This window comes from Ciconia boyciana, chromosome 6, assembly GCF_034638445.1.
Source record: "Ciconia boyciana chromosome 6, ASM3463844v1, whole genome shotgun sequence".
NCBI lineage: Eukaryota > Metazoa > Chordata > Aves > Ciconiiformes > Ciconiidae > Ciconia > Ciconia boyciana.
In genome coordinates, this window is record NC_132939.1 from 53,781,539 (window position 1) to 53,806,596 (window position 25,058).

General features: G+C 39.7%; 2 protein-coding genes across 10 annotated transcripts; both read right to left on the reverse strand.

The window, feature by feature from the left end:
* Positions 1-922: 922 nt before the first annotated feature.
* On the reverse strand, positions 923-22,071 carry ATXN3 (ataxin 3). 8 transcript variants are annotated; one of them, XM_072864134.1, is made up of 11 exons: positions 21,500-21,657; positions 17,634-17,798; positions 17,057-17,101; positions 15,626-15,711; positions 15,148-15,214; positions 12,638-12,725; positions 12,253-12,385; positions 8,026-8,201; positions 7,454-7,605; positions 6,640-6,728; positions 923-5,983 (listed from the first exon to the last, which is right to left on the reverse strand). In XM_072864134.1, exons 1-10 carry the CDS (start codon positions 21,521-21,523, stop codon positions 6,681-6,683), a joined length of 984 nt encoding a protein of 327 aa, XP_072720235.1. In that variant the 5' UTR covers positions 21,524-21,657; the 3' UTR covers positions 923-5,983; positions 6,640-6,680. The 8 variants fall into 8 exon arrangements, 7 of the variants coding, with proteins under 7 accessions (XP_072720235.1, XP_072720238.1, XP_072720234.1 ...); XM_072864133.1 differs by having other exon boundaries at positions 927-5,983; positions 7,486-7,605; positions 21,500-21,656; XM_072864131.1 differs by having other exon boundaries at positions 929-5,983; positions 7,486-7,609; positions 12,253-12,367; positions 21,500-21,656.
* Positions 22,072-22,194: 123 nt separating this feature from the next.
* Positions 22,195-25,054, reverse strand: NDUFB1 (NADH:ubiquinone oxidoreductase subunit B1). 2 transcript variants are annotated; one of them, XM_072864139.1, is made up of 3 exons: positions 24,921-25,054; positions 23,740-23,884; positions 22,195-22,533 (listed from the first exon to the last, which is right to left on the reverse strand). In XM_072864139.1, exons 2-3 carry the CDS (start codon positions 23,877-23,879, stop codon positions 22,497-22,499), a joined length of 177 nt encoding a protein of 58 aa, XP_072720240.1. In that variant the 5' UTR covers positions 23,880-23,884; positions 24,921-25,054; the 3' UTR covers positions 22,195-22,496. The 2 variants fall into 2 exon arrangements, with proteins under 2 accessions (XP_072720240.1, XP_072720239.1); XM_072864138.1 differs by having other exon boundaries at positions 23,740-23,881; positions 24,921-25,051.
* Positions 25,055-25,058: the final 4 nt, after the last annotated feature.

Genomic DNA, 25,058 nt, shown 5'->3' on the forward strand with positions numbered 1-25,058 from the left:
GTTTGACAATTTTCTAATAAAGATTGCTTTCCTTCTTCAGTGAAGAATTTTTCCATGAGGTTTATACATTACCAAGTTTTAAATTTAATAGTATATTTACCACCCTTACAACTCTGGAGCAATTTTTTTGAGCTAGAAATGGAGTTGAAGTAGTGTATGATTGTTTTTATTATGGATAATTGTAGGAAGTATTAGTGCTGTGATATAGCATGGAATGTAAACATGTATCTTAGTTAATTTTAATTTAAAACAGTGGGTTTAATGGAGATGAAAAGTTTACAATGCTCAAAACACCCTGTACCATTGTTTAACAAAAAGCATATGGGTCCACAGGAGAGAAAAGTTGTGTCATCTTTTCCAACAGCGTTCGGTTAAATAATTTCTATGGGAATATGTCTTAACATTTTTCAAGTAAGACCAGGGATGGCCTCCAGACTTTTAACAATATTCGGAGATGATAAAAATGTCTCCTATTGTGGTTCATTTCATAATGCCAAGTAAGGCAAGAAGTCAATAAAGTAGCACAGAGGACTTTTTTCCCCCCACTTCTTTTAATTACTACTCTTGAAAAACTAGAAACTGACTATTTAGCATTGCAACTCACCTTTTAGCTGACTGGCTTCATCCACTGTTGATAAAGGTAGACGGAAATCATCCAGTTTACTCTGTGGATTAACTAAGCTACAAAAACAGTGCATTGTGTCACAAAAAAATGTGTATTCTGGTAGCAAAACAGGAAATGTTAGCTTATTTTAAAATTAGAAAGCATACAATTTTTAAAGATGTAGCATAACTATAATCAGCACCAACTTTCTTCCTAACAGGAGTGTCTACATAAATTTTGGAGTATCAACAGATGAAAAGACAGAGATGATGAAATGTCAGTTATGAGCAACAGAAAACTACCCCACTGCTAACATATATACACAACATCTGGTGCAAAGCCCACTGATATCAAAGATGAGATTTTAATGTTTGATGATTCTGTACCCAATCCACATATAAGGGAAAGCACATATAGCAAATACTTGGGTCAAGAGAGAAACATTAGAAGCTATAATCATATTTATTTAAAAAAGTGATATCAAATACAACCATATATATTCGTGCCTATTTGGAGAGAATTTTCAAAATACCAAACAGCACTGCCATTTTCGAGTCAAAACAATGACAAAGCATTTCAGCTTTTCTTTTTTTAATCTTTTCAGTATTATATGCTTTATATACACAAAATAGTGACAAAAATTGTCTAGGAATCCAGAGCCAAAGACATGATACTGAAAGCAGAGTCTCAAGACAAAAAAAAAAATCTATTCCTGAAAATGATTTCTAAAATACACAACTATTAGGCAAGAGATGAAAAAAATATCCCCTTACAAAATCCTAACTCTACACTGTTTTGTACACATGGGGTTTCATGTAGCAAAAACCCAAATTTTATCAATGCTTGCATGCTTTAAAGACAATATCAAGGTTCTTTTTTTTTTTGCGCAGTGGCATTTACATATTACATCCCTTTCTGTTCTAACTCGTTTCCCCTCCTGAATTCACACAGTGGCCATAGTGGACAGGGTTTAAAAAAAAAATATCTAAGTGTAGTAACAATTACTTGCTTTTCTTAACAAAGGAAATAAAGTAAAAACATTTTGATTTGGTAAAAGCAGTTGGAAAGTCACATGTACTTTAACATTCTGAAGAACTGTAACTGGGGAAGGAGGCAACTATGGCAGGTTAAATACTAAAGCATTCCCTCCATGTCTGAAATGCAAGTAAGGCAAAATGTGTGTATGCAGGTTAAAAAAAGTTTATTGCAAAACAGCTCATGCTTTTAAGATGCAAACCTGGATACAGCACAAAGCAGCTACTAAAGAACTGAATATTTGGACCAGGCCAGTTTGAATGTATTAAGTATTGTTCTTACTTGAACAACCGATTATGTGTATGTGGGGAATGGGTATATATGTATTACCTGTTAGATGCTCCCCCCCCCCCTTTTTTTTTAATTATTTGAGTAACTATGAGGATTTCCCAGGAGTTGTTTATGCAAGACAGTAATGGCTTACCAAGTGAGCAACATAATTTTATATCTAAGCCCTTAAAAAAAGTTTCCACTTCAATTTTTCTTTTCCACTCCTTTAAAAGTATGTGCTGGTAACACAAATTCTACAGTAATACTTCTTTGTAAGTGTGAGTTCTAGAGTTCTCCAATCCCATTCCCCATAATATTTCTCAGTAAAAAGGCCACCATTTGTACATTTTCATCATTATTTGAAATGGTAACTAAATTCTAGAAAATTTCAGACATTTTAGAACTGTAGCACGTTCTTGTTCATTTTTTAAAAACCTGTCAGTTTTGTAATAAAGCAGCTTGCAAATGACAGTATTTGTCTGAGATACAGAAATAGAATTATTTACTAGACATGTGTAGAAGCCATTTTAAACTCCCCACCATTTTATAGATTTGTAATAGAAGCAATAGTCCAACATTGAAACACATTGGAGATTTACCTTTGTATTGGTTATTTTTAAGTAGTCTGGCAAAGTAATTAAGTACGAAAAATAAGAGTACCTTAGCTGAAAATTACATTTAAACTTGCTGAAGTTGTTTGAAGGGCATAAGGAGCCCAAATGTTGGAGGGTAAGCCAATATTGTATCAGATCAGTTTCAAGCCCAGAAAAATGGGAGCATTTAAAGAGCTCATTGACACCTGCTGTGCTTAACAAGAACTGCATTCAAGCATGACTGCATTACAACACTTTTTCCTCCTGCCCTCATTACAAGACCATGAAAGCAGTTTACAGAATTATACTTACAGAACTAATTTTGGAAGATATTTAATGTAAGTATCACTCATTCTCCCTACCCCCTTGATTTCTATAGACAGAAAAACACAAATTACAAAACACATGAACCGTTCACTGTGAGGAAGACTATAAAAATCTGTTGGATGAATGAAGTCTGAAATTCCCTCAAATATCATACTGTAATAAAAAAATAAATCAATTTCTGCTCCTTTACAATGGACTTTGGCCTAAAGCTACAACATGGGAAAAAACCTTCACCTTGACAGAATATATAACACTAGGAATAGGCTCTAAATTAGTAAACCCCTTATGAGCATAGTTCAGCCATGTTGAGAACTGTTTATCACTAAAAGAATGCACACCAAAAAAATGAGATTGGCTTTTTATTGACAGCTTCTTGGCAGGTGCACACATTTTGAACTTTAGGCCTGGGTTATAAAATATGTACTGTCAGCAATTAGTATTAGTCTTTTCCTTTGGTGCAATTAACATACATAGCTTAAATTGCTACCTCTTACTGCTTGACTAGGCAGTTATGCCTACTTCCTTAACCTTGACATTCCTCTGAAAATCAAATTGGTATTTGTAGAGTGACAATGTTTCTACATCAAAAGGAATATGGTTAGCCCTGTAATGACTGACACAGCTGTGCTTTTCAGGCACTGTTACTTTATATTCCTTACTTATTTGGGGCGATGAAGTAACTTAAAGTGACATGAAAGTTCAAATGCAAACCTCCATGCTTTAGTGATTATAAAACCATGTAATTGTCACAAGTTACAGTTAATGCAATTCAAGGGGCTTAGATTTTTTTTAATATAGGGCTGCTACACTATGTAGCTATAGAAATAATACATTTTTATTATATTCTTATAGTAGAGGATGAAAGGTCCAAGTTCAAGTACTGGTATCAAATTGCCAGCCTATACCTATTTATAAAAATGAAAGTCTTATTTCAGAATCAGTTTATGGCACAACAAAAGAAGGGAAATTAAAGCTGTGGATAATTTACAGACAAGCAAAGAAGTAATTCAGTGCTTTAGAGATTCCTTTCCTGTTTTCAGTTTCATATAAATCTTAAACCGAAAGCGGAAATTTACATCCTGAAAAATATAGCATTTCAAAATGGCATATGCGCACATGGACTTTTAAAGCCATTGTTTAGCTGTATTAGAGACATTACAGATATTAATTATAATGTGCATGACAGGATCATTTAAAAAAGACAAAATTTAAAATCAGTTTTTAAAGAGTAGTGCTGTCTCATGTCAAAACCCATATTGTCCTACACATACCAGTGGTTCTGGTGACATTGGTGGAAATTCAGCACACAGGTAAGGAAAACAGAATTTAGCCCAATTATGTATAATATAATAATATCCTAAGCTATCAAGAAACCATTGCTGTAAACAAATCTTTACTGAGAGGTAAGAGCCCTTTCATGTACAGTACTACTTGATACTGAATGTACATTTCCATCTAGCTACCATTCATTTCATACTAATTTTAATTAAATGTTACTATTGTGCAATGATATAACTTTAGAATATTTTAACAAATAAATTTGGGGTTATCTTCAAAAGATTCTTAGAATGCCTGTGCTAACTGTTAATGCATTAAGTGGACTACAGCTTACATACTCTACCTACAACATATTTCCATATAATTTATATGTAAACAGAATTTGTATTTCAAGCACCATTTAGGAAAATGAAACATTATCTCAATTGTTGCACTGAAGTTGAAAGTCAGGTTTGGTCACCCTGTTACACATTCATCCTGGATATCAAAGCAAATGTCTTGCAACATACTCATTTGTAAGACAAATGTCTTACAACATGTCTCTCACATACTTTGTTCCCCAATTTTTCTCAAGATCAGAAACAGCATGATAAAAAAATTGTAAGGTGCGTGAATAAAGGCCATTCCTGAAAAAGCTGCAACATTCTGACAGACACTCATAAAAAGCATTTCAGAAAGAACATCCACACAGACATAAATATTCATTCTTAAGAGAGCTACTTGCACAGGGGTCACTTCAGACTGCAGGAATGCACCTTATATGTGTGGCACTGACTTTATGGCACCTAAATCCCCTCCTCCTTTCTCCTAGACTCAGCTACAGCTCTTTCATACTGAAAGGCCGGAATGAAGGTTTGAGCTTGAAGAGGAAAAAAGACTCCAGAAGAGGTAGAAAAGAAAACCTGTTTAACCCAACTGAATATATGCTACTTCTACAGTAAAGACAGTGGCATAACTAGAAAGAGCATAAAGAAACAAAAACAAATAAAAAACCAAACCAAAGGCAGCAAGTTATCTGCCAAAAAGACAACAGGGCAATGCAAAAATCCTACTTGAAATATGGATCTGAAAATTTTACAGTTGGAACTGAAAGTAAAACCAGAAAGTGTTAGAAGGTCAGAAGTCACCAAAAGATTCCGGAGTAACATCAACAATACACTTAAGATTTTCTCTTGAATTGCAAAGCATGAATTTTATGGATTCATGTTTCTCCTGCAGAATGGGACATTTCGAAAGTGGACAGCAGGATCGAAAAGTTGACATTAAGTCATTCAGAATAAACAATCACAAAATAAATTATCCAAGATAAACAGAATTTAATTCTTTTTCCCATTTTAAGTGATTTCTTATAAAGAACTTAGTCATTTATGAGCACAACTTATTACTTGTATCTATTTTTCCATTAGTACTGGAGGAAATCAGTTGACGCTGGTTTTCAGCACCTTTTGTATTTTCTATAGAATTCTTAAAAACAATTTAAACTTGCTTTTTAAATGCAAGTTACAGCTGCTACACGTGTCTAACTTTGTTCATGTAAATAGTTTAAGTAATTTTAATACAGCTACTCTTGTGAACAGATGCTCTGTAGTACGAGTGCTACAGTTTTCTAAATTAGTGCAATTTTTTGTATTTGCAGATTCCCTCTAAACTCTGACCTCCAGCCCCCCTTTCATTCCTGCTTCCAGAACTCTGAAATGAACCCTGCTTGTGCAACATCCACACAGTAAAATTATAATGGAGACTTAGTGTTTTGACAATAAGAGGGAAAAAAAAAAGTTATGTCATTTCTCCTCTTCTGTATTCAAGTGGTTTCTAACAGATTCCAGAGACATATTCATGGCTGCTTGAAGCATGTCTTCTTCACTCATATCACCTCCTAAAGAAAATAAATGCATGTAAGTTGTAATAAATGTACAGAGCTATTTCTCAACTGTAGTTAAATGCTTTCATTGTTCCTTTTGTCCACACCCACCTATTCCCACCCCACCCCCAAAATTGGTGGTTTTTTTAAAAATCATTGGACATTTTGCACTTAACTTTCCATCCACAACAGTTAGTTTGTAACAAGTAAAACACATTAATCTGGGATCAGCAATACCTAATACTGGTAAGGACTACATACTTAGTTCTACTGAAAACTAGTTCCAATAATTTTGTTAGATATTACTCCAAGTTTATTACATTGTCATACAACTTTAAAAGTCATTTAGAAACCAAATTGTTGTCACAAATCCCAGAGATTACAATTTGTAATGCTCAAGCCAAACAAAACAACAAAAAGCAAAGCCAGAATTCAAATAGTCTAATAGTAAAGCTCTTCACTTTGAAACAGAATATTGATATTCAAAGCAGAACAGGCTTCAAGACAGTGATCCTTTCCTTCACTTCCAAAAAGAGTAATGGTTGTGATACATAGTCTGAATGGCTGCTGGAGTGAGAAAGAAGGCAGACAAGGAAATTTAGGAAACAGCACAACACAAAGGTGAAAGAGACAAATATTTTAGTGTTAGAAATAAGTTTAAAAGACAATACCTGGGTCAGCTTCTGGAGTGCTTGAGCTTGGAGTTGGCTTATCACATAGGTTCGGGGTCTGACCTTGCTGCTGTAGCTGTTGTTGCTGCCTGAAAGTGTTATAAATTTATAAGAGAGTAAGATTAACATCAGCATGAGACCTGTATCAAGTCTGTTTCATTGTAAGGAAGGCCAAGAGTGAGAAGTAGAAGCTGTTTGGTACAATAACACCCCTGCACCTAAAATCTCTTCAAGCACTGCACCCAGCTAACCTTCAGACACCTATCTTCCCAACATTATATTCCAAGCCACATTACTATTTTCCCAGAATTCAGATGTTCTGCATTCTTATCCTCTCATGCAAAGTCTAACTCCTCCCATCCACAGCATTTCTCCCTGGTCTTTATTTCCTGCATCATTAGGAGACAGAGATAAGAACAAGCTACAATACCCCAACTCTGCATTAAGAAGGTACTCCAGAACAGCAACATAAAATATCATCTAGAATACTTTCACGTGATGCATATTAGAGGCATCATTACCAGAAGCAAAGTCTTAGAGAAAGAATGCTGTTCTTCAGGAAGATAATTAACAGAAATTTACAGGATTTCATTTCAAATACTTCTAAAAAAATATATGTTTTCTTTCTTCACAAGACTGATGTTGCATTACTAACAGATCCCCTCTTATTTACAGGTTTCTTTTCTTCATAGGAACCACCTGGGAATAGCAAAATTCAGGTACTGTTAGGAAAACATGTGAGGAGAGAAAAGTTAAGCTGGACCTCAGTCAGAAACCCATCCATGCCCCAAAAGCACTGAAAAATGACATGTACTTTCACATGCAGTTTTCTGTCAACTACTTTACTTTTCAAAATATGCCTGTCTTCTCTTTCGCAGTTCTTCTGAAGAAAGGGAGTCTGGCTGGCTGGTGTGAGGAGACTGAGGAACATTCTGTGGTAATGAGTCCAAGAACTCACTTCGACGACTACCTAGAACCAGAACATGCCATATCCTACTAATTACAGTAAAATTAAGTTGAATGAAATATAACTTAAGAAAATGTATCCAAACTCGGGAGAAAGAAAGAGAGTTGTTGGAGAAATAAGCTAACTGCACTTGATACGATCTCTCCTCCTCACCTTAGGACCGTTTCCCTTCCCTCCTGCCACCCTTTGCCAATTTGTTCTTGCTTCCTAATGATCAATGGTAACATGAAAGTCACAACTTTTCAAAAAGCAGAAGGGAGATAGCTACAGGAAATTCTGGATTGTCCTTCCATGCCTCAAAGCCAGTCTTTTCAGAGAGCTTGATGCATGCTGGAAAGAGTGGCTGACTGAAACTGATTTCAGTATCTCCCTAAAGCATAAGCAACATGAACACTAAGAAATTAAGATGAGCACTGCACCTTGCATGCTGAGTTGAATGGCTCTGCGAAGATCAGCTTCTTCATCTTCCATATCAATTTCCTGCCTACTTAGAGCCAGGGCTCTCTGAAAATTCTCTTCATCTTCATCTAACATTCCTGTTCCATCAAAAGGATGGCTAACTTCTATTGCTTGGTCCACATCACTTCTGGGTAGCCTGTGAAATGGATACATTTATGGCAGAATTCAGACAGAAACATTAACTTCTACTGTGAGATTTAAAATAAATATTTTCTGCTTATTTAACTCTACTTTTTTTAACTTTGGAAAAAAACATTTCTATTGTGAAATTGTTATATAAACAAATATTTTAATTTCTATATGAAAAAGCACAAGAGGGCTGCAAGCAGAACTTGCAGCTGTAAAAATGAAAATATTGCAACTCTAAACCCACACACATGTTGACAAGAATCTGTTCAATAGGAAAAAACTTCAAAAACAATAAGCCTACAAAAAGCAACAATACATGTTATTCGAACCTACTCTATATAAACAGTTACACCAGCAGAATATAGTGCATGTGGTCTCCTTCTTAGGAAGCTTTGATGACCACACTAGAGCAACAGGTCCTCTGTAAACTATACACACTTTCCATGTCACTGCGAAGTAGTTTGTTTTCATTCCATCAATTTACAACACCAGTTTACCTTTACAAAGTGGAAGAAATAATAATGAATTAATTCCTCTGAAAAGCCTTAAGCCTTTTTATCAGTATGCAATTTATTCACTATGAAAAGGTGATAAAGTTATTGCAGAAGGAGTACTTTATATGCTTTCAAGGATGTTTTATATTATCAGTATGCGTCACAACAGAGCAGCACCACAACATTTACAGTGAAATTATTCCAAAAGGAAATGCTGTATGATTTACAGAATCACAGAATCGTATAGGTTGGAAAAGACCTTTAAGATCGAGTCCAACCATAAACCTAACACTACCAAGACCACCACTACACCATGTCCCTAAGCACCTCATCCAAATGTCTTTTAAATACCTCCAGGGATGGCAACTCAACCACTTCCCTGGGCAGTCTGTTCCAATGCTTGATAACCCTTTCAGTGAAGTAAAATTTCCTAATATCCAGTCTAAACCTCCCCTGGCACAACTTGAGGCCATTTCCTCTTGTCCTATGGCTTGTTACTTGGGAAAAGAGACCGACCCCCACCTCTCTACAACCTCCTTTCAGGTAGTTGTAGGTCTAGTTGTAGTTGTAGAGTGATAAGGTCTCCCCTCAGCCTCCCTTTCTCCAGGCTAAACCACCCCAGTTCCCTCAGCCGCTCCTCATCAGACTTCTGCTCTAGACCCTTCACCAGCTTCACTGCCCCTCTCTGGACACGCTCCAGCCCCTCAATGTCTCTCTTGTAGTGAGGGGCCCAAAACTGAACACGGTATTCAAGGTACGGCCTCACCAGTGCCGAGTACAGGAGAACGATCACTGCCCTACTCCTGCTGGCCACACTATTTTTGATACAAGCCAGGATGCCGTTGGCTTTCTTGGCCACCTGGGCACACTGCTGGCTCATATTCAGGCAGCTATCAACCAACACCCCCAGGTCCTTTCCTGCCAGGCAGCTTTCCAGCCACTCTTCCCCAAGCCTGTAGCGTTGCATGGGGTTGCTGTGGCCCAAGTGCAGGACCTTCCACTTGGCCTTGTTAAACCCCATACAACTGACCTCGGTCCATCAATCCAGCCTGTCCAGGTCCCTCTGCAGAGCCTTCCTACCCTCAAGCAGATCAACACTCCCGCACAACTTGGTGTCATCTGCAAACTTACTGAGGGTGCACTCGATCCCCCCATCCAGATCATTGATAAAGATATTAAACAGAACTGGCCCCAACACAGAGCCCCGGGGAACACCGCTTGTGACCAGCCTCCAAGTGGAGTAAACTCCATTCACCACCACGCTTTGGGCCCAGCCATCCAGCCAGTTTTTTACCCAGTGAAGAGTACATCCGTCCAAGCCATGAGCAGCCAGTTTCTCCAGGAGAATGCTGTGGGAAACTGTGTCAAAGGCTTTACTGAAGTCTATATAGACAACATCCACAGCCTTTCCCTCATCTACTAGGCGGGTCACCTTGTCGTAGAAGGAGATCAGGTTGGTCAAGCAGGACCTGCCTTTCCTGAACCCATGCTGGCTGGGCTTGATCCCTTGGTTATTCTCTACATGCCATGTGGTAGCACTCAGGATGATCTGCTCCATCAGCTTCCCCGGTACCGAGGTCAGGCTGACAGGCCTGTAGTTCCCCGGGTCCTCCTTCCGGCCCTTCTTGAAGATGGGCATCACATTAGCTAATCTCCAGTCAACTGGGACCTCCCCAGTTAGCCAGGACTGCTGGTAAATGATGGAAAGGGGCTTGGTGAGCACATCTGCCAGTTCCTTCAGTACTCTCGGGTGGATCTCATCAGGCCCCATAGACTTGTGAGTGTCTAAGTGGTGCAGCAGGTCACTAACCATTTCCCCCTGGATTATGGGGGCTCCATTCTGGTCCCCGTCCCTATCTTCCAACTCTGGGGGCTGAGTACCCAGAGAACTATTGGCCCTACTGTTAAAGACTGAGGCAAAGAAGGCATTAAGTACCTCAGCCTCTTCCTCATCCTTGGTCACTGTGTTCCCTCCCCCGTCTACTAGGCACTGCAGATTCTCCTTAGCTCTCCTTTTGCTGCTAATGTATTTGAAGAAGTATTTTTTGTTGTCTTTTACAGCAGCAGCCAGATTGAGCTCTAGCTCAGCTTTGGCCCTTCTAATTTTCTCCCTGCACAACCTCGCTACACCTTTGTAGTCCTCCTGAGTTGCCTGCCCCTTCTTCCAGAGGTCATAGACTCTCCTCTTTTTCTTGAGTTCGAGCCAGAGCTCTCTATTCATCCAGGCCAGTCTTCTTCCCCGCCGGCTCATCTTTTGGCACCTGGGGACAGCCCGCTCTTGCGCCTTTAGGACTTCCTCCTTAAAGAATGTCCAGCCTTCCTGGACTCCTTTGCCCTTTAGGGCTGCCTCCCAAGGGACTCTGTCGACCAGTCTCCTAAACAGGCCAAAGTCTGCCCTCCGGAAGTCTAAGGTGGCAGTTTTGCTGACCCCCCTCGCCGCTTCTCCACGTATCAAAAACTCTATCATTTCGTGATCGCTCTGCCCAAGACGGCCTCCAACCATCACATGGCTCACAAAGTCCTTCTCTGTTCGTGACAAAGAGGTCCAGCGGGGCACCTTCCCTCGTTGGCTCACTCACCAGCTGTGTCAGGAAGTTATCTGCCACACGCTCCAGGAACCTCCTAGACTGTTTCCTCTCTGCTGTATTGTATTTCCAGGAGACATCCGGTAGGTTGAAGTCCCCCACAAGAACAAGGGCTAGCGATCGTGAGGCTTCTCCCAGAAGTCTTACAGAATAGTTCGTCAGTCTCCTCATCCTGGTTGGGTGGTCTGTAACAGACTCCCACCACAATATCTGCCTTGTTGGGCTTTCCCCTGATTCTTACCTGTAGACACTCCACCCTATCATCACCATCATCAAGCTCTAAACCATCCAGACACTCCCTGACGTATAGGGCTACCCCACCACCTCTCCTGCCTCGCCTATCCCTCCTTAAGAGTTTATAGCCATCCATCGCCGCACTCCAGTTGTGCAAGTCATCCCACCACGTTTCCGTGATGGCAACCATATCATAGTTTTCCTGATGTACAATGGCTTCCACCTCCTCCTGCTTGTTGCCCATGCTGCGTGCATTGGTGTAGAGGCACTTCAGCTGGGCTGTCGTCCGTGTCTCCTTCATAGAAGAACACCCCTTTATTACACCCATATATAACACCCATTTATATAATGTGGAATTCGGATATGGGTTTCGCATTCTTTTCTACCTATGACAGAATGCACAAGCCAGTCGTAATTATAGATTGATTACTATTAACCATAGTTTGGTAAGATTTGCTAACCCATTTTACTATAATTGGAACAATATCATAATCATGAAGTTAAAAATCTGCACTATACAACACTTACACACATGGAAAGACTGAATCCTTGTTAAGGTAGTTTTTGCCCACTTAAAAATGCACCATTTTTATTCTACCAACTTGCTTTTACTGTGTTCAACAGTAGTAAGCATATTGCACTAAAGGTACTTCTAATTACTTAAGGGGGTTGTCTCCATGTAGGCATTAATCATGGAAACCAGTCATACTGAACATTATTGAAATGAAATCTCTATTTACCTTACCTCTGATCTCTTGACTGTGCTGTCTCTTCTCCAATTAGTTTTGGTCGCTGCATCTGCTGTACCCGAATCATCTGCAGTAGCTGATCAGCCTCACAGTCTGGCAGGTCACCTTTTACTACAAATATGGAATAACCTGAGAAAAATAAATCGTAAGTCTACAGCATTAAGGTGCATGCATAAACACTCTAAAATGCACACTATATGGAACACAATGATGTGCAATTTATTACAATGTAAGGCTCTACCTTTCATTATAAGGACTTGGGTTATTTCACTATTTCAATCATAAGACTAAGGGTAGTTAACTGAATACATAAGTTCTAATAAATAATGATTATTACCTACTTTTAATTAATGAGATTTAACATCTGCAAGTTACTATTACCTTCCTGTTGTAATTGAGCCAAGAAAAGTGCAAGATATGTATCTGATATTAGTTCTGGACCCATCAAGAGAGAGTTCAAGTTAAACCACTGTAATTAAGAAAAAAAAGGTTTGAGAGAACAAATTAGCATAAAGATTACTTGGTAATCCATTTCTGTACATTGTGGTCATTTTCTATGATGGAATATCCGAATAAGTCTAATAAATTATCAAATTAAAAGTCTTTTGAAGCACAACACCTATACTGCTAAAGGTTACCCTTCAAATACTCTTCAGTTAACAGGAGATCTGAAGTGCGGAAATTACTGCATGCTCTCTCCCATTACTAAACACTGGTACCAGGCAAACAGATTAAAACAGATAAATCAAAATATAATGGTAGAAGAATTATTATTTCAGACATCATTCTAAAATTCTGCCTAATCCTCATTTTAAATCTGTTCAGAGACTAATGAAGAAAGAAACCCTTCATAAGTTAATGCTGTATCTTAAGAAATTAATAGATACAGGAAACAGAAGTTGAATTCTTTCCATGAAATACTTTCATTAAACATTCTACCTTTAATAGCTGGTGATGCTGAAAACTATTGTTTACTTCTGAGATAATTTTTAAATTTAAAAATTAAGAAAAATTAACTCAAATTTAATATGCTGATAGTATAGCATAATATTACCATAGGGGACACATGAGATAAATATACACAGATCATTTCTAGTTCCCTGAAGAAGACTAGTCATTTATAATACTTCTTCTAGACAGAAAATACATTCAACATGGACAACAAAATATTCTACCTTTAAAACCCCATATATATTGCAATCAATCTGAAGAACTTTTATGCCATACTCACTCGATATTATCCAATTTTAACCAGGAAGCACCATTTCAGATAGCAGAAGGAGAATTCTATCTCCATTCTCACAAAAATGCATTTATCTACCCAAACTTCCATATATGCAGTCACACACTTGCAGTCAGACCCATACTATAATTCACCTGGAATATAGGTAAGTGACTATCTACCATTCTGTCATTTAGTCACTTAATTTGTCAAAAACACCCTTTGCCACTAGGAAAGGGAAAGACCACCAGCAGCGTAGTAGTAGGGAATAAAAAGTTATGTAAACAAATACAATGGACAGGTTACAGACAAACTTTTAAAAGGGAATATGGAGGAGGAAGGTTTGGTAAACTCATTTTGCTTTAACTGTAACAGAAGATAAGCAGGTCAAATCTAAGTCAACCTATTTTGTCTATCTTTTCTCATTACTCTCGAGACAACAGACACCTAGTATTGTCTTCATGTGGTTACAAGCCGCATGTACAAGCAACAGACATCCCCCCTCTTAACTTAAAACATTGTGGGCTAGAATGCTATCTCAAAATTTCACCCAACATGGTTGTATATATAATAAGGAATATTCCTGTACGTTTAAGAGACCATTCAGCCTTTTTGATGTCAAATATACAAAAACTGCCTGTAAACATTAGCCATACTTTTAAACTAAAGCAGAACAGCAGAGTTTAGTTTGTTTACTCACAGGTTAATTTTTTTATTTTGTTTTTGGTTTTTTTCTGGGGTTTTTGTTTTTGTTGGTTTTTTTTTTTTTTTTTTTTTTTTTAATTTGAATGACAACATAGGTAGCCACCACTTGGAAAGTGAACCAAATGGGTAAAGAGACTCTTGTCCACTATTGTGGAATCTAAAAGCTTATGCTATGAACATTTTCTATGACAAAAAACCCTGAAAAAAACCAAACACCAAAACAGCTTATGTTGTATAAAACCTTATGCAGTACAATCCACAACAATGATTGGCTACTGAAATAAAATGCTGTGTTGGCGTTACAAGGGACACAGATGTGACTTATTATATATGTACCATATACTTGTATGGCCATCCCTTACCTTTAATAACTATTTCTGGCTTATAATACAAGTGTTTCAGAAAGTTTTCTAAAATAGTGCAAAGTTGTGATTCTACTTTCCCCAACCTTATCCTGATGGATACTCTTAAATACTAGCAATCATAAATATTAATACATTTGAAATCTGAACTTCTTATACCTACTGTCCATTTAAACAAGCAAAATTATTTTTACAATGTCAATAATTTAGTGCATTAAAATAAGTTTGCATTCTATAGGGATCCTAATCCTTGTCTAGGACTTGTCTTCCCCTATCCCCTGCTACAATTTTTCTGCTATTTTGCATGCAGAAGAGAAAGAAAAGAGCTTAAGATGTCACACAGACTCTACCAGAGCTGCAGCTCCCTAGAGGACAGGTTCACTGGGGAATTGATCCTAGGGTCTTTCCCCAGGCTAACATTCATAAAAAGCTACCTGGCATTTTTGTGATATAACAAACGTTTACTATTTTTTTAAAATATGGGATACTATTAAAACAAACTGCAGCAAAAGCTTGCAAAAGGCCAACATATGGTCTACTCGCAACCACTTTTCCACCCCCATTCTCAAGTCAATTTTTAAATAAAAAAAAGACAATGTCACCTGTTTTCCTAACTTTCGAACTGTAAACCAGTGTTCCTTATAATTACAAATAAATGATTTTTCATTTCTGTAAAAAGAAAAACAGATAGATAAAATTAAGTACTCTAATATTGCAGTGCATATTAACATTTAAGTTGTTTGCTACGACTAATTTAAACTTAAAAAATAAAATTTCAGTAATACAACTGTTGATGTACAGAGTACTCATACTGCTTTTATAACGTTTAGGAAGTTGTCAACATTACTGAAATCTCCATATACCTATGATGCCACAGATACAGAGATATGAACACACAGAGGACAGATGCTCATATACACCCCCAAAAGGAAAAAATTAAAGACAGAGGGGATAATAAAAACATCAGAATGCAACAGAGGTTGAAATAGTAATTTTAAAGAAATATTTAAATCATAGATTAAGAGTATTATTTTTCTCCAAAATGAAAGCAGGGTGCTAAGAAAAAAAAAAGAATCTTACATAGGGTCGATCCCAAGCCTCTGATACTCTGGGCTGTTGAAGAGGATTAGTTCTAAACCCCAAACTTTCAAGGCATTGCTTATAACCTGTCAAAAAATAACACTTTTCATGAGTCAAAGCAGTCAAATCTAAATTTAAGCAATGCAACCATCTTAGCTGCTCTAAACAATTATACTGTTCTCATAAAACTTAGATTTCAAAACATTGCTAGGAAACCTAGGAATCACATTATTCAAAACGCCAACTCTCATGAATCCACATGCAAACATAACACACATACTATATCCACGAGGAAGTAACAAAACTAGGATTTAACTGAAATGTGTTAATAAGCTTACTCCCCCAGACAAAGCTGTAACTTCACTTCCCACAGATACTTCATAAGTTGTCATCCCTCTGCTCTCATTGTATTGCTCTGTCCCCCCACCCCAACACAATGTAATCCTTCCCCACAGTAACTACTGGAAGTTTTGTACCACTAGTGTGTCACAGGATCAGTCAGGTACATTTGCAAAAAACTCTTTGACAATAACTCTTTAAAGCTATCTGAAATAACGCTGTTAGAAATTTTAAATTTACAATTCATCCTCCTTTCAGCAAGCCAACTATGTAGCAAGTGAGCAAACCAATGACAGGACAAAAAAAAGTAGAATATAAGGAAGCAGGTTTTTTTCAGCTTCAATATTGAAGCAGCACAATCAAGAATACAAGAAATGCCAAACTGTTAATGGTTTTTCACTGAACAGAATAATAGCCCTGTCCTGCCATAAGGAATAGAGGCTCTCGAGGGATTCTGGAACATTGACAAGCACCTCTGAAAGCTTGGGAGACAGCCAAAGGTGTAAAGCATTGCCTACAGCTCTAGTCTAGACACAAGCCCCAGTTTGGTGTTCAATACCTTTTTTTTTTGTTGCTGTTCTGGTTTAACTATTTCTTATTAATTACTTTTCCATTATGGACCTTAAAATAAAAATAAAAAAAAAGAAAAAAACAGCTCTGAAGTGTGTTATAAAAACTGGAATGCAGATATTACAGCTTTTTCCATTCTGCAGATCACTGATAACCCTGTAACCATTGCCAAGGGCTCTACAGTCTATAACTTGAGAAAACACTCTCAAGTCTGCTTTTTCACCTGTAGTCTATGAGAGCCAAGGTCTACACCTGAAGTGCCCATAAGAAGCAAGAAATCAAGTTTATTGCCAGCAGGTGTCATTTCACAGTTCAGGAGTCCACACTTCTACTATGTGTTTAAGGGCCCACAAACTGAAGAACTGCAAGTCACTGCTTTTAATGGAAAACACTCTGAAGATTTAGAAGTCCAGCACTTAATCCCATTAAGCCTATAAACTGGAAACTAGATCAAAAAGCTCAATGCCATTTAAATTATATTGCATAAATAAAAAACTCTTGTCAGTACAGAGCCATGCTTACTTGAATTGAGAAGAATCCACTATCATCCATATTGACAGAAGGCTGCTGCTCAGTGTGAGGTTGCGGGGGGAAAACAGGGAAAAAATGGTGTAAGCACAAAAGGTCAGAAATAATTCAGTTTTGAAAATAAAAATAACTGCACATAATTAAAGCAACAACTAAATATGTCCCAGTCTGTAAGGCTGATTACAATGCCCAAATAAGCTTACTAACTAAAAACTCAAACCTGTAAATTAGAAATGCTCAGTGCTTAAAGGACAGACAGGCATGGGAGCTCCTGTTCCTATCTCTGCCACTGGCTTTCAAAAACAAAAGGCAAATCACTGATCCTCCTCCTCGCCATGCCTGACCTTCCTACCTGTAAGATGACGTAGCTCTCTGTAGCATTACTGTAAAGCTGTACTAGTAACATTTGAAAATGCCAAATTTAAGATGAGCAAATGAAAAGGCCTGTAAGTTATTAAGTTCTAGCGCTAGGAAATTAGCCTTCTCTGGCTATGCAAGAATAGCAGGTCTGTGCTACACAATATTAGATTTCAGGCAAATATCAAGCGATCTCAAATTAAGAAGGTTTTACCTGTAGAAACGTTCTATATTCTTCACTAGACACTCCTCCCTCTGCCATTCTCATTCTTTCTTCCTCATCCAACTGCTGTGCAATAGAGGATAACTCAACTGGACTAAAATATTCCCCTTGTAGCAAATTATTCAGACAGTGTTGAGCACACAATGAGCCTTCTTGCTAACATTGGAAGAGAAAAAAATACCAAATACAACAAAACATCATGTTAGTGTTTTACTCTGTAAAATGACTCAAACATTTCATTTTGGCAAACTTCCTGCCCTCCCAACTCACCCAGAATGCTATATATTCTTTGGATGTATTCTATAGCTTGCAGTGTAATACAACCCTCCCACCAATTTGAAGGGTTAAAAAACAACATGCATACTACTTTATTTCCTCAAAGGAAATAAATTTCATGTAAAAATGTTATTTTTGAAAACACTTTAAAAATTGCCAATGGCCTGACCAAATCACACAAGGATTCTGCAACCATCAGGACAATGGATTCTGTCCTCTTCCAAATCACTACCACATGAAAATGAAATGGTTTAGGTCTCTACTTCCCAGCAATAAATGTTTTCTCCACAGATGCTCTTATTCTTTTTAAACTTTTCTTCCCTGCCAGGTGTGGCTATTGGCAATCTGCTCTCCATATGTGGCTAAAGAAAAACAGACTGTTAGGACTTTGGAGATATTTAAAAGTATACATCTACAGAATTTGTTTCCTTCATTTCAGGTTACTCACCCAGTTCATGTTATAACCAATTTATTTATTGCTGAGAAAGTGACTAGAAGCTGGAGGAGCAGTAAAGCTCATTTTCCACATGAAATTTATGTATAGGAACTAGGTAAGAGTAGCTAATACTACTGGTTCTAAAATCTTGATGATGATGATGAGGTGACAAGAAAAAAATTTAATTCTGCATATTAAACAATGAAAATATTTTTTGTTGATAAACCATTTAAATTGAGAACACTTCAGATACTTTGTTACATATCCAGCACATTGTAGATAATAGAAATCTAACATTTTTAGACTGTCAACCCAAATTAAAAATGAGTAAATTAGAAATGTCGGTCATGATTTTGTAACACAAATTAAAAAATATCTAATCTGAATGAATGCATGTCAGGCTCCATCATTTTCATAAGTGCAGATAAAATACTGCCTTGTTAAAAAAAACCAAACAAAACCAACCAAATTACACTTTCCCATGAAAAGAAATCTTTCTTCACAAATAACTAAGCTACAAGGGCAAGACAAGATTAACATCAGTTTTTAAATCCTGCTTTTCTCTTTTCTTTTAACCAGTCCTCATTTTTATTTACATTAAGAACTCTAATGTGCATGCACTCTATTAAAAACAAAACTAAAACCCCTCAACAAAAGTCAAGAGCACCCCTCCCTCCCACCGAACCCACAGAAACCAAGAATACAAGAGCATGCCTTGGAGGAATATTGTTTAAACTTCCATGAAAGCCTCATACAAGTCATATGCACAAATCTCCCATGATCTCCCTTACAGCAGGAACCTTGAAAATTCCCTTTACCCCAGACCACAGAATCTTCCTAGGGCTTCAGCACTCATTTGAGCAATGAATTATTAAAGCTAGACTGGCTGTACAGCCAGGGTCCAAGAGAATCCAGAAACCTCCTTCAACTCATGTCCTTCCCACAACAAGAAACTCAAGACTAAACAACAGCTCCTGTTCCTTCAGGACCACATCCCTGCTGCTGGTCATATGATAAAACTGTAACAGAAGAACCTACTCAAGAATCACAGGTTTCTCCAGCAGAATTATATGAAACTGATTTAGAAACAAATAGGTATTAAAATACCTTTGAAAATGAGTTGTATTACAGGCTTAAATCTTAATTTCACTAAAAAGACATTTCTGTATTTGTACAGTTTTATCTTAATGTAATAAACATTACTTTTCACATGCACAATTTGTACATATTAAGTGCAAAATGCAGAAGAGAAAACTGATCTTACAAGTTTTTAATGGCCATAACTTTTTTTTTTGTGCAGAGAATACTGCATCTTTCCATAATCTGAAATCCCCTTGTTGAAACCTATCCTGATATAAACTGCTGCCCTGCTTTCAGCATTTTCAACCACCTGTATCTTATCAAAGCAAGGGCCAGCTTCTAAGATAGGGGCTTCTTAAGCCCTGTCCTTAAGTCCTACTTTCTGCAATTGTCATTCCCCTTTTAAAAAGGCCACATTGCTTAGGTTTTTGTTTTGTTAGTTTCCTTTATAAATACCATGGTTTTTGTGCCTTTTTATCGGACCATCTGAGGTGTGCAGATTCAAGTGGGGGGGTGTGCATGTACATGCAGCACTCTAAATATTTTGACAGGAACTGAGATAGTGCACTTGATGGAGGAAAAAAAATACCCCTTAAAAAAAGAGACAGAGGTTCAGTTAAATTTTCCCAAGAATAATAATGATAACAAGATAAAAATATTTGGTACTCCAATTTAAAACAGGCATTCAGGTGTAACTTTGTAACTGCATAACTAACTTAACCAGGGAGCTGTTATGTTTCACATGAGACACCTAAGATCATTACCCCCCCCGAAACCTGTAGCAACTACAAATTACAATCAGTTTATAACTTTGAATGTATTATGCTCTGTCACTTCAATTTCAACAGAGTTTTGTTATTAAACTACAAAGCAACTTAGTCATAAAAAAAGTTATCATTTCATTATGCGATAGGCCAGGCCACATAAAAGAAAGGTACACTTGTTTTGAACTCATTTTCAAATCTAGACTGGAACTCAAGGTCACTGTAGTAGAGGCCATAATGGCTGAAATCCAACACTCATCCTCTGAACAGCAGCTGTTTAACACCACAATGCTTGCCAAGTTTTGCTACCCAAACCTAGTTTGAAAGAACACTCCTCAGGTTCTATGGATTTCAGAACAATATTTTTTTTTAAGGAAGTTATACAGCTATCTTGCTTTATTTGCTAAGTAAACTAACCATTATGCATGATAACACTGTATAAAACCTAGTGTTAATCTTAACACAATAAAGGCACAGGGACATTGACAAAGTACATGAAACAAACCAATTCTATTTGAATAGCATTAAAGCATAAATAGCTCATATTTGGGAACCTGGCTAAACCACAGCAGTTCATAGAAGCATTTGTCCTCCAAAACAGGAAACACTGGTCAGCACACAGAAGCACAGCACATGAATTAGGATTTCCTTAACAGCTCTCCCCTTCCCTGCTCATTACAACACCCCAACCAAGCCAAGCCAGGTGAAGAGATGTGTCCGAGAGCACAGAAACAGCCCTGCCTGCCGCTGTTCATCTTCACACTCATTTCTCAGCCACGCGAGTTCAAGAAACAGAACCAGCTGTAGCCTGCACCTTCCCATACTTGAGGTCCACTTCTAAAGACCCAAGAAGAGCAGTCACCATGCGAGAGAAAACGCTAAGGCTCCACCTTGGCCCTCTTTGATCTCCAGTAACAACACTTCCCTCTCCCCGCAGGGCCGGCAGGCCTCGCAGAGCCGAGCTGGGCCGGGCCACGGGCATCGCCGCGCGAGAGGGCCCCAGCTCTCCCCTGGGACAGAGGAAACGGAGCCGCTGTCTCACCCTGACACCGGAAGGATGCCGGGGAGGGGCAGCGCGGCCCGGCCGGGCAGGGCAGGGCAGGGCACAGGCCAAGCGGGCCCCGTGGGGACTGGGCGCTGCCTCGAGGCCAGCGCAGGGACGGGAGACCCAGCCGCCACCCCGAACAGCTCCTCAGAGAAAGCACTCCTGGCCCGGACAGCCAACCGATGGCGCAATCCCCCCCTACGCCGGCCGCCAGGCCCCCGCGAGGAGCGGGACCCTGCCCCAGCCCCTCACTCACCCGCTCGTGGAAGATCGACTCCATGTTTATTGTCAACGGCCAGCAGCCTCCGCCTCACGTGACCCCCCCAGCCAATCAAACCTTCCCTTGCTCAACGACCCGCTGCAGCCAATCCGCGCAGAGCCCCCTGCTGGGCTAGGCCGCCCGCACGAGGCCGGCGCGAGGGCTGGCGGCCGTGGCGGCGCCCCCTGCCGGGAAGGAGGCCGCGGGGCTGAGCCGCAGCTAGCTCCCGCCCGCAGGGAGCGTCCCCGCCCCGCTCAGCGCAGGGGGGCCGGGGCGGGGGCCGGGGCCGGTCGGGCGCAGACGCGCTCCCTGCGCCCCGCGTCGGCAGCACGAGTGCTGGGACACCCCGGGCGGTCAGACTTCCCGCTGCCACCGTGCCCCGCAAACGCCCAGCAGTGCCAGCTCCTTTCTTGTTCTCACCAGCTGCCCGTCCCTGCCACCTTCCCGTTCTCACGCTCGGTCACCAAGCTGCCGTACCGCGCTTGCACAGCGGCTTCTCCTTTAACACTGCCACGCCAGACAGACAAGCCTGCAGGGGAAATCTGAGAAGAAACTTCTTCAGGTTCAATCAAAAAAACCAAACAGCTGTCGACCGCGTTCTGGGTCTATGTTAAGTATTCCTTTGAAGGCTAGTTCATAAGCCAGCTATAAATACATGAATTCCACACCATATGGCTCAATAACAACATAAATAGGTTTTGCATAGTTTTTCTTTATTACATAATTCTTCCTCTCCCCTCCAGAGTACGACTTCTGAGGAGAAAAGCTTCTAGACACTTATGGACTAATGGAATTCCTGGACACATATTAGTCGTGTAACTAAGTCATCTTCCAAAAAGTAAGACTGGAAATTAAACTAGCACTGATGAATTGCAGGTGTCCTTTTCTGTAGCTTTACATATTCTCTCGAGATAAAAGCCGTAATCCTATTCTTTCAACATGTGAGGTAAGAGGATGAATCAAACGAAAGTATTTTCCATTTCATCAGCATCCTTTATTTCCAGGTAGCTTCTTCACCAGGCTTCAACTCTCTGTGTGGAAAGAAAAAAAAAAAAGAGGAAAGAGACTAAAATTAGGATATTTTTTGTAGAATAATTACTAATAAATGTAGCTAATTATTCTACAATACCTTAATTGTGAGAGTTACGTACAAATTTAACTTTCCTTGCAATCATAATCAGTTAAAAATCTTTCAGTACTGATAAGCTTCCTCTATCCTTTCCAAAGCTTCAACGGATTGAGTCCTCTTAACGCCCGTTCATTTACATGGAAGCACAAACCAGCTGACCTCTAAGGAGTTAACAGACTTTTTACATAATGGGATCCAAAAGGAAAAATTCTACTTCTTTTAAATACAAAAAGTCATTACTTTAGTGGGAAGAGAACTAGGTGTGAAAGCAGAGGGGATTTTTGCAATATGCTGAAATACCAGCTCAACTTTGCCAGCAACTGCAGTAGGAAAAAGGCTAAAGTAACAGTGGGGTGGATTATGTCATAAGCTTACTTTCTTACTCGGAACTAATTTAGGTGAGGCCAGAGTAAAAAAAAACTCCACCTGCACACTGATAATAACATTCCTACTATTAGTCCATGCTATGCAGCATGATTTTTTTTTCTGTTGTTTCGTTAACCGTATGGTCTAATACAGAATTAGGAGAGCTGACATAGATGAGGCAATGCATGATGTTATCTAAATTCTCCCTGAGAAGGCAGCCAGTAAGCCCAAACTGGTCAGTGTGTATAATCACATCCTTCAGTGAAGATACAGCAGTTGCCAACATAGATGTTGTGTTAATTTTCAAAAACTTGTTTGTTATTGCTAAATGACACAAATTCATAAAAGTAGTTTAAAAGTGCTGTGATAATTTGAAATTTAAGAGAGGTTTGCTATAATCCACTGAAAAGTTGAAAATTAAAATTGAAGCACTGTGTTTCCCACTGAAGTTTTAGAGAGAGACAAAATAATGGTTTCCACGTTTCATGACTAAGAACTTGACAGCAGTTAATGATCCCTTCTTTCATGACTAAGACTGCTCTTAAAGCCTCAATTTCCAGAGGGCATTAGTGACCTAAATCCCTTCATGAATGCTTACTGAAATTCTTAGGGCTTTCTTCCCTTTAACATTTTAACAGCATAACTGATTTTTTTTTTCCATACTTAAGACTCTCAAAAAAACCAGAGAAGTACTTTGCAAAATAACAATATATACATATTTAAGAGGCATCATAAAGTAGACCTTCTATATAATAAGCTCTTGTTTCTGAAGGCAGCGAGTTTTTCATCATTCCTTCTGTCCAAATAGCATCCAATCACAAATCCTAAGGGAACAAAGATGTGAACCCAGTGGTCACGCACAGCTTGGGCGAAATTCACCATGACTGCTAGAGAGAAAAGCATAACAGGTGAGAGTTACTGATAAATCTGTACATGGAAACTGTTGCATACCTGGCACCTTTAATCTCACTTACTAGGATCCTACAACAGCATAATAAACATGAGGGCCATCAAACACTTCCTACGAGACACATGCTGTTCTCAAATCCATACACAGGTTTCTTAGAAATAATCCTAACTAACTCTTGGCCCCGGGAAATAGGATTTTATCCTAAAATGGGAGAGAAATAGAACATCTCTTTTAAGATATCCCTGGTAAAATAGTTCAATTTACATGTTCTACAGTAATTTACCCATTAAAGTAACTCAAATGATACAGAAGTCTGCTGTTCTGTAAAACACTACACATGCATTTATAAACTCCTGTAGATGAACGCTTTATTATCTGTAACAAGACCTGAAAGATAAGCTGCACATTCAGCGGGGAATTGACAGATAAGGAAGAAAGGGCATTTCCAAAACCCAGCGAGCCTTTTCCAACCTAACCAAAGCCCTCAGATGAGCGTCTTGCTGGAAGTTATAAGAGACACCGAGGAAGTCATGCAGCTGCGAGCCCAAACCCACACGCCAATTACAGAGGACAGACACAAACGGCGCCGTTCCTCTCACAGCCGCTGCGGGCCGCCGGCACACCAAGCACCTGAGCCGGCGTGGGGGAGCACGGCGGAAGGTGCTGCGCTCTCCAGGCCGCTCCCTCAGCCGGCCGCGATAGCGGCTCGGGCCGGCGCTCACGGTACTAACCCGCGAGAGGGCCCTGCCAGCCTCCCAGCTCCGCCGGGCGCGGAGCAACGCTGCCCCTAGCCTGCCTGGGAACCCGACCGTCCCCCACACGCCCGTGCCCGCAGGGGCAGGAGCGCCATAAAGCCCCGGGGCTGAGGGGCGCTCCCGCTCGGCGCGCCCGGCCCTGTGTCCCGGCCGAAGGGACAGGCGACAGGGCGAGGCGCTCCCGCGGAAGGCTGACACCGGTACCACGGAAACACCCCCTCGGCTGCTCCCGCCCCCCACGCGGGCCCCAGCCGTTACCGCTCCTCGCCGCCGCCGGGCCCCGCGCAGCGGCCACACCAAGGGCAACAGGCAACGGGCGGCGCGAGCAGGCCGGGAGAGCCCACCGGCTGCGCAGGCAGAGGGGGAGGAGGGCCTTCGCCCCCGGCGGCCTCGCGG

Bases quoted from the DNA above. Each gene is read 5' to 3' on its own strand.
- NDUFB1 (XM_072864139.1), bottom strand. From the start codon at position 23,879: ATGGTGAATTTCGCCCAAGCTGTGCGTGACCACTGGGTTCACATCTTT. The intron at 22,534-23,739 runs GTCTACTTTATG...CTTTCCACACAG, and splicing joins AAGAGCTTATTATATAGAAG to AGAGTTGAAGCCTGGTGAAG.
- ATXN3 (XM_072864130.1), bottom strand. From the start codon at position 21,523: ATGGAGTCGATCTTCCACGAGCGG. The intron at 17,799-21,499 runs GTGAGTGAGGGG...TTCCAATGTTAG, and splicing joins AGTCGATCTTCCACGAGCGG to CAAGAAGGCTCATTGTGTGC. The intron at 8,202-12,252 runs GTAAGGTAAATA...TCCATTTCACAG, and splicing joins GCACAGTCAAGAGATCAGAG to GCTACCCAGAAGTGATGTGG.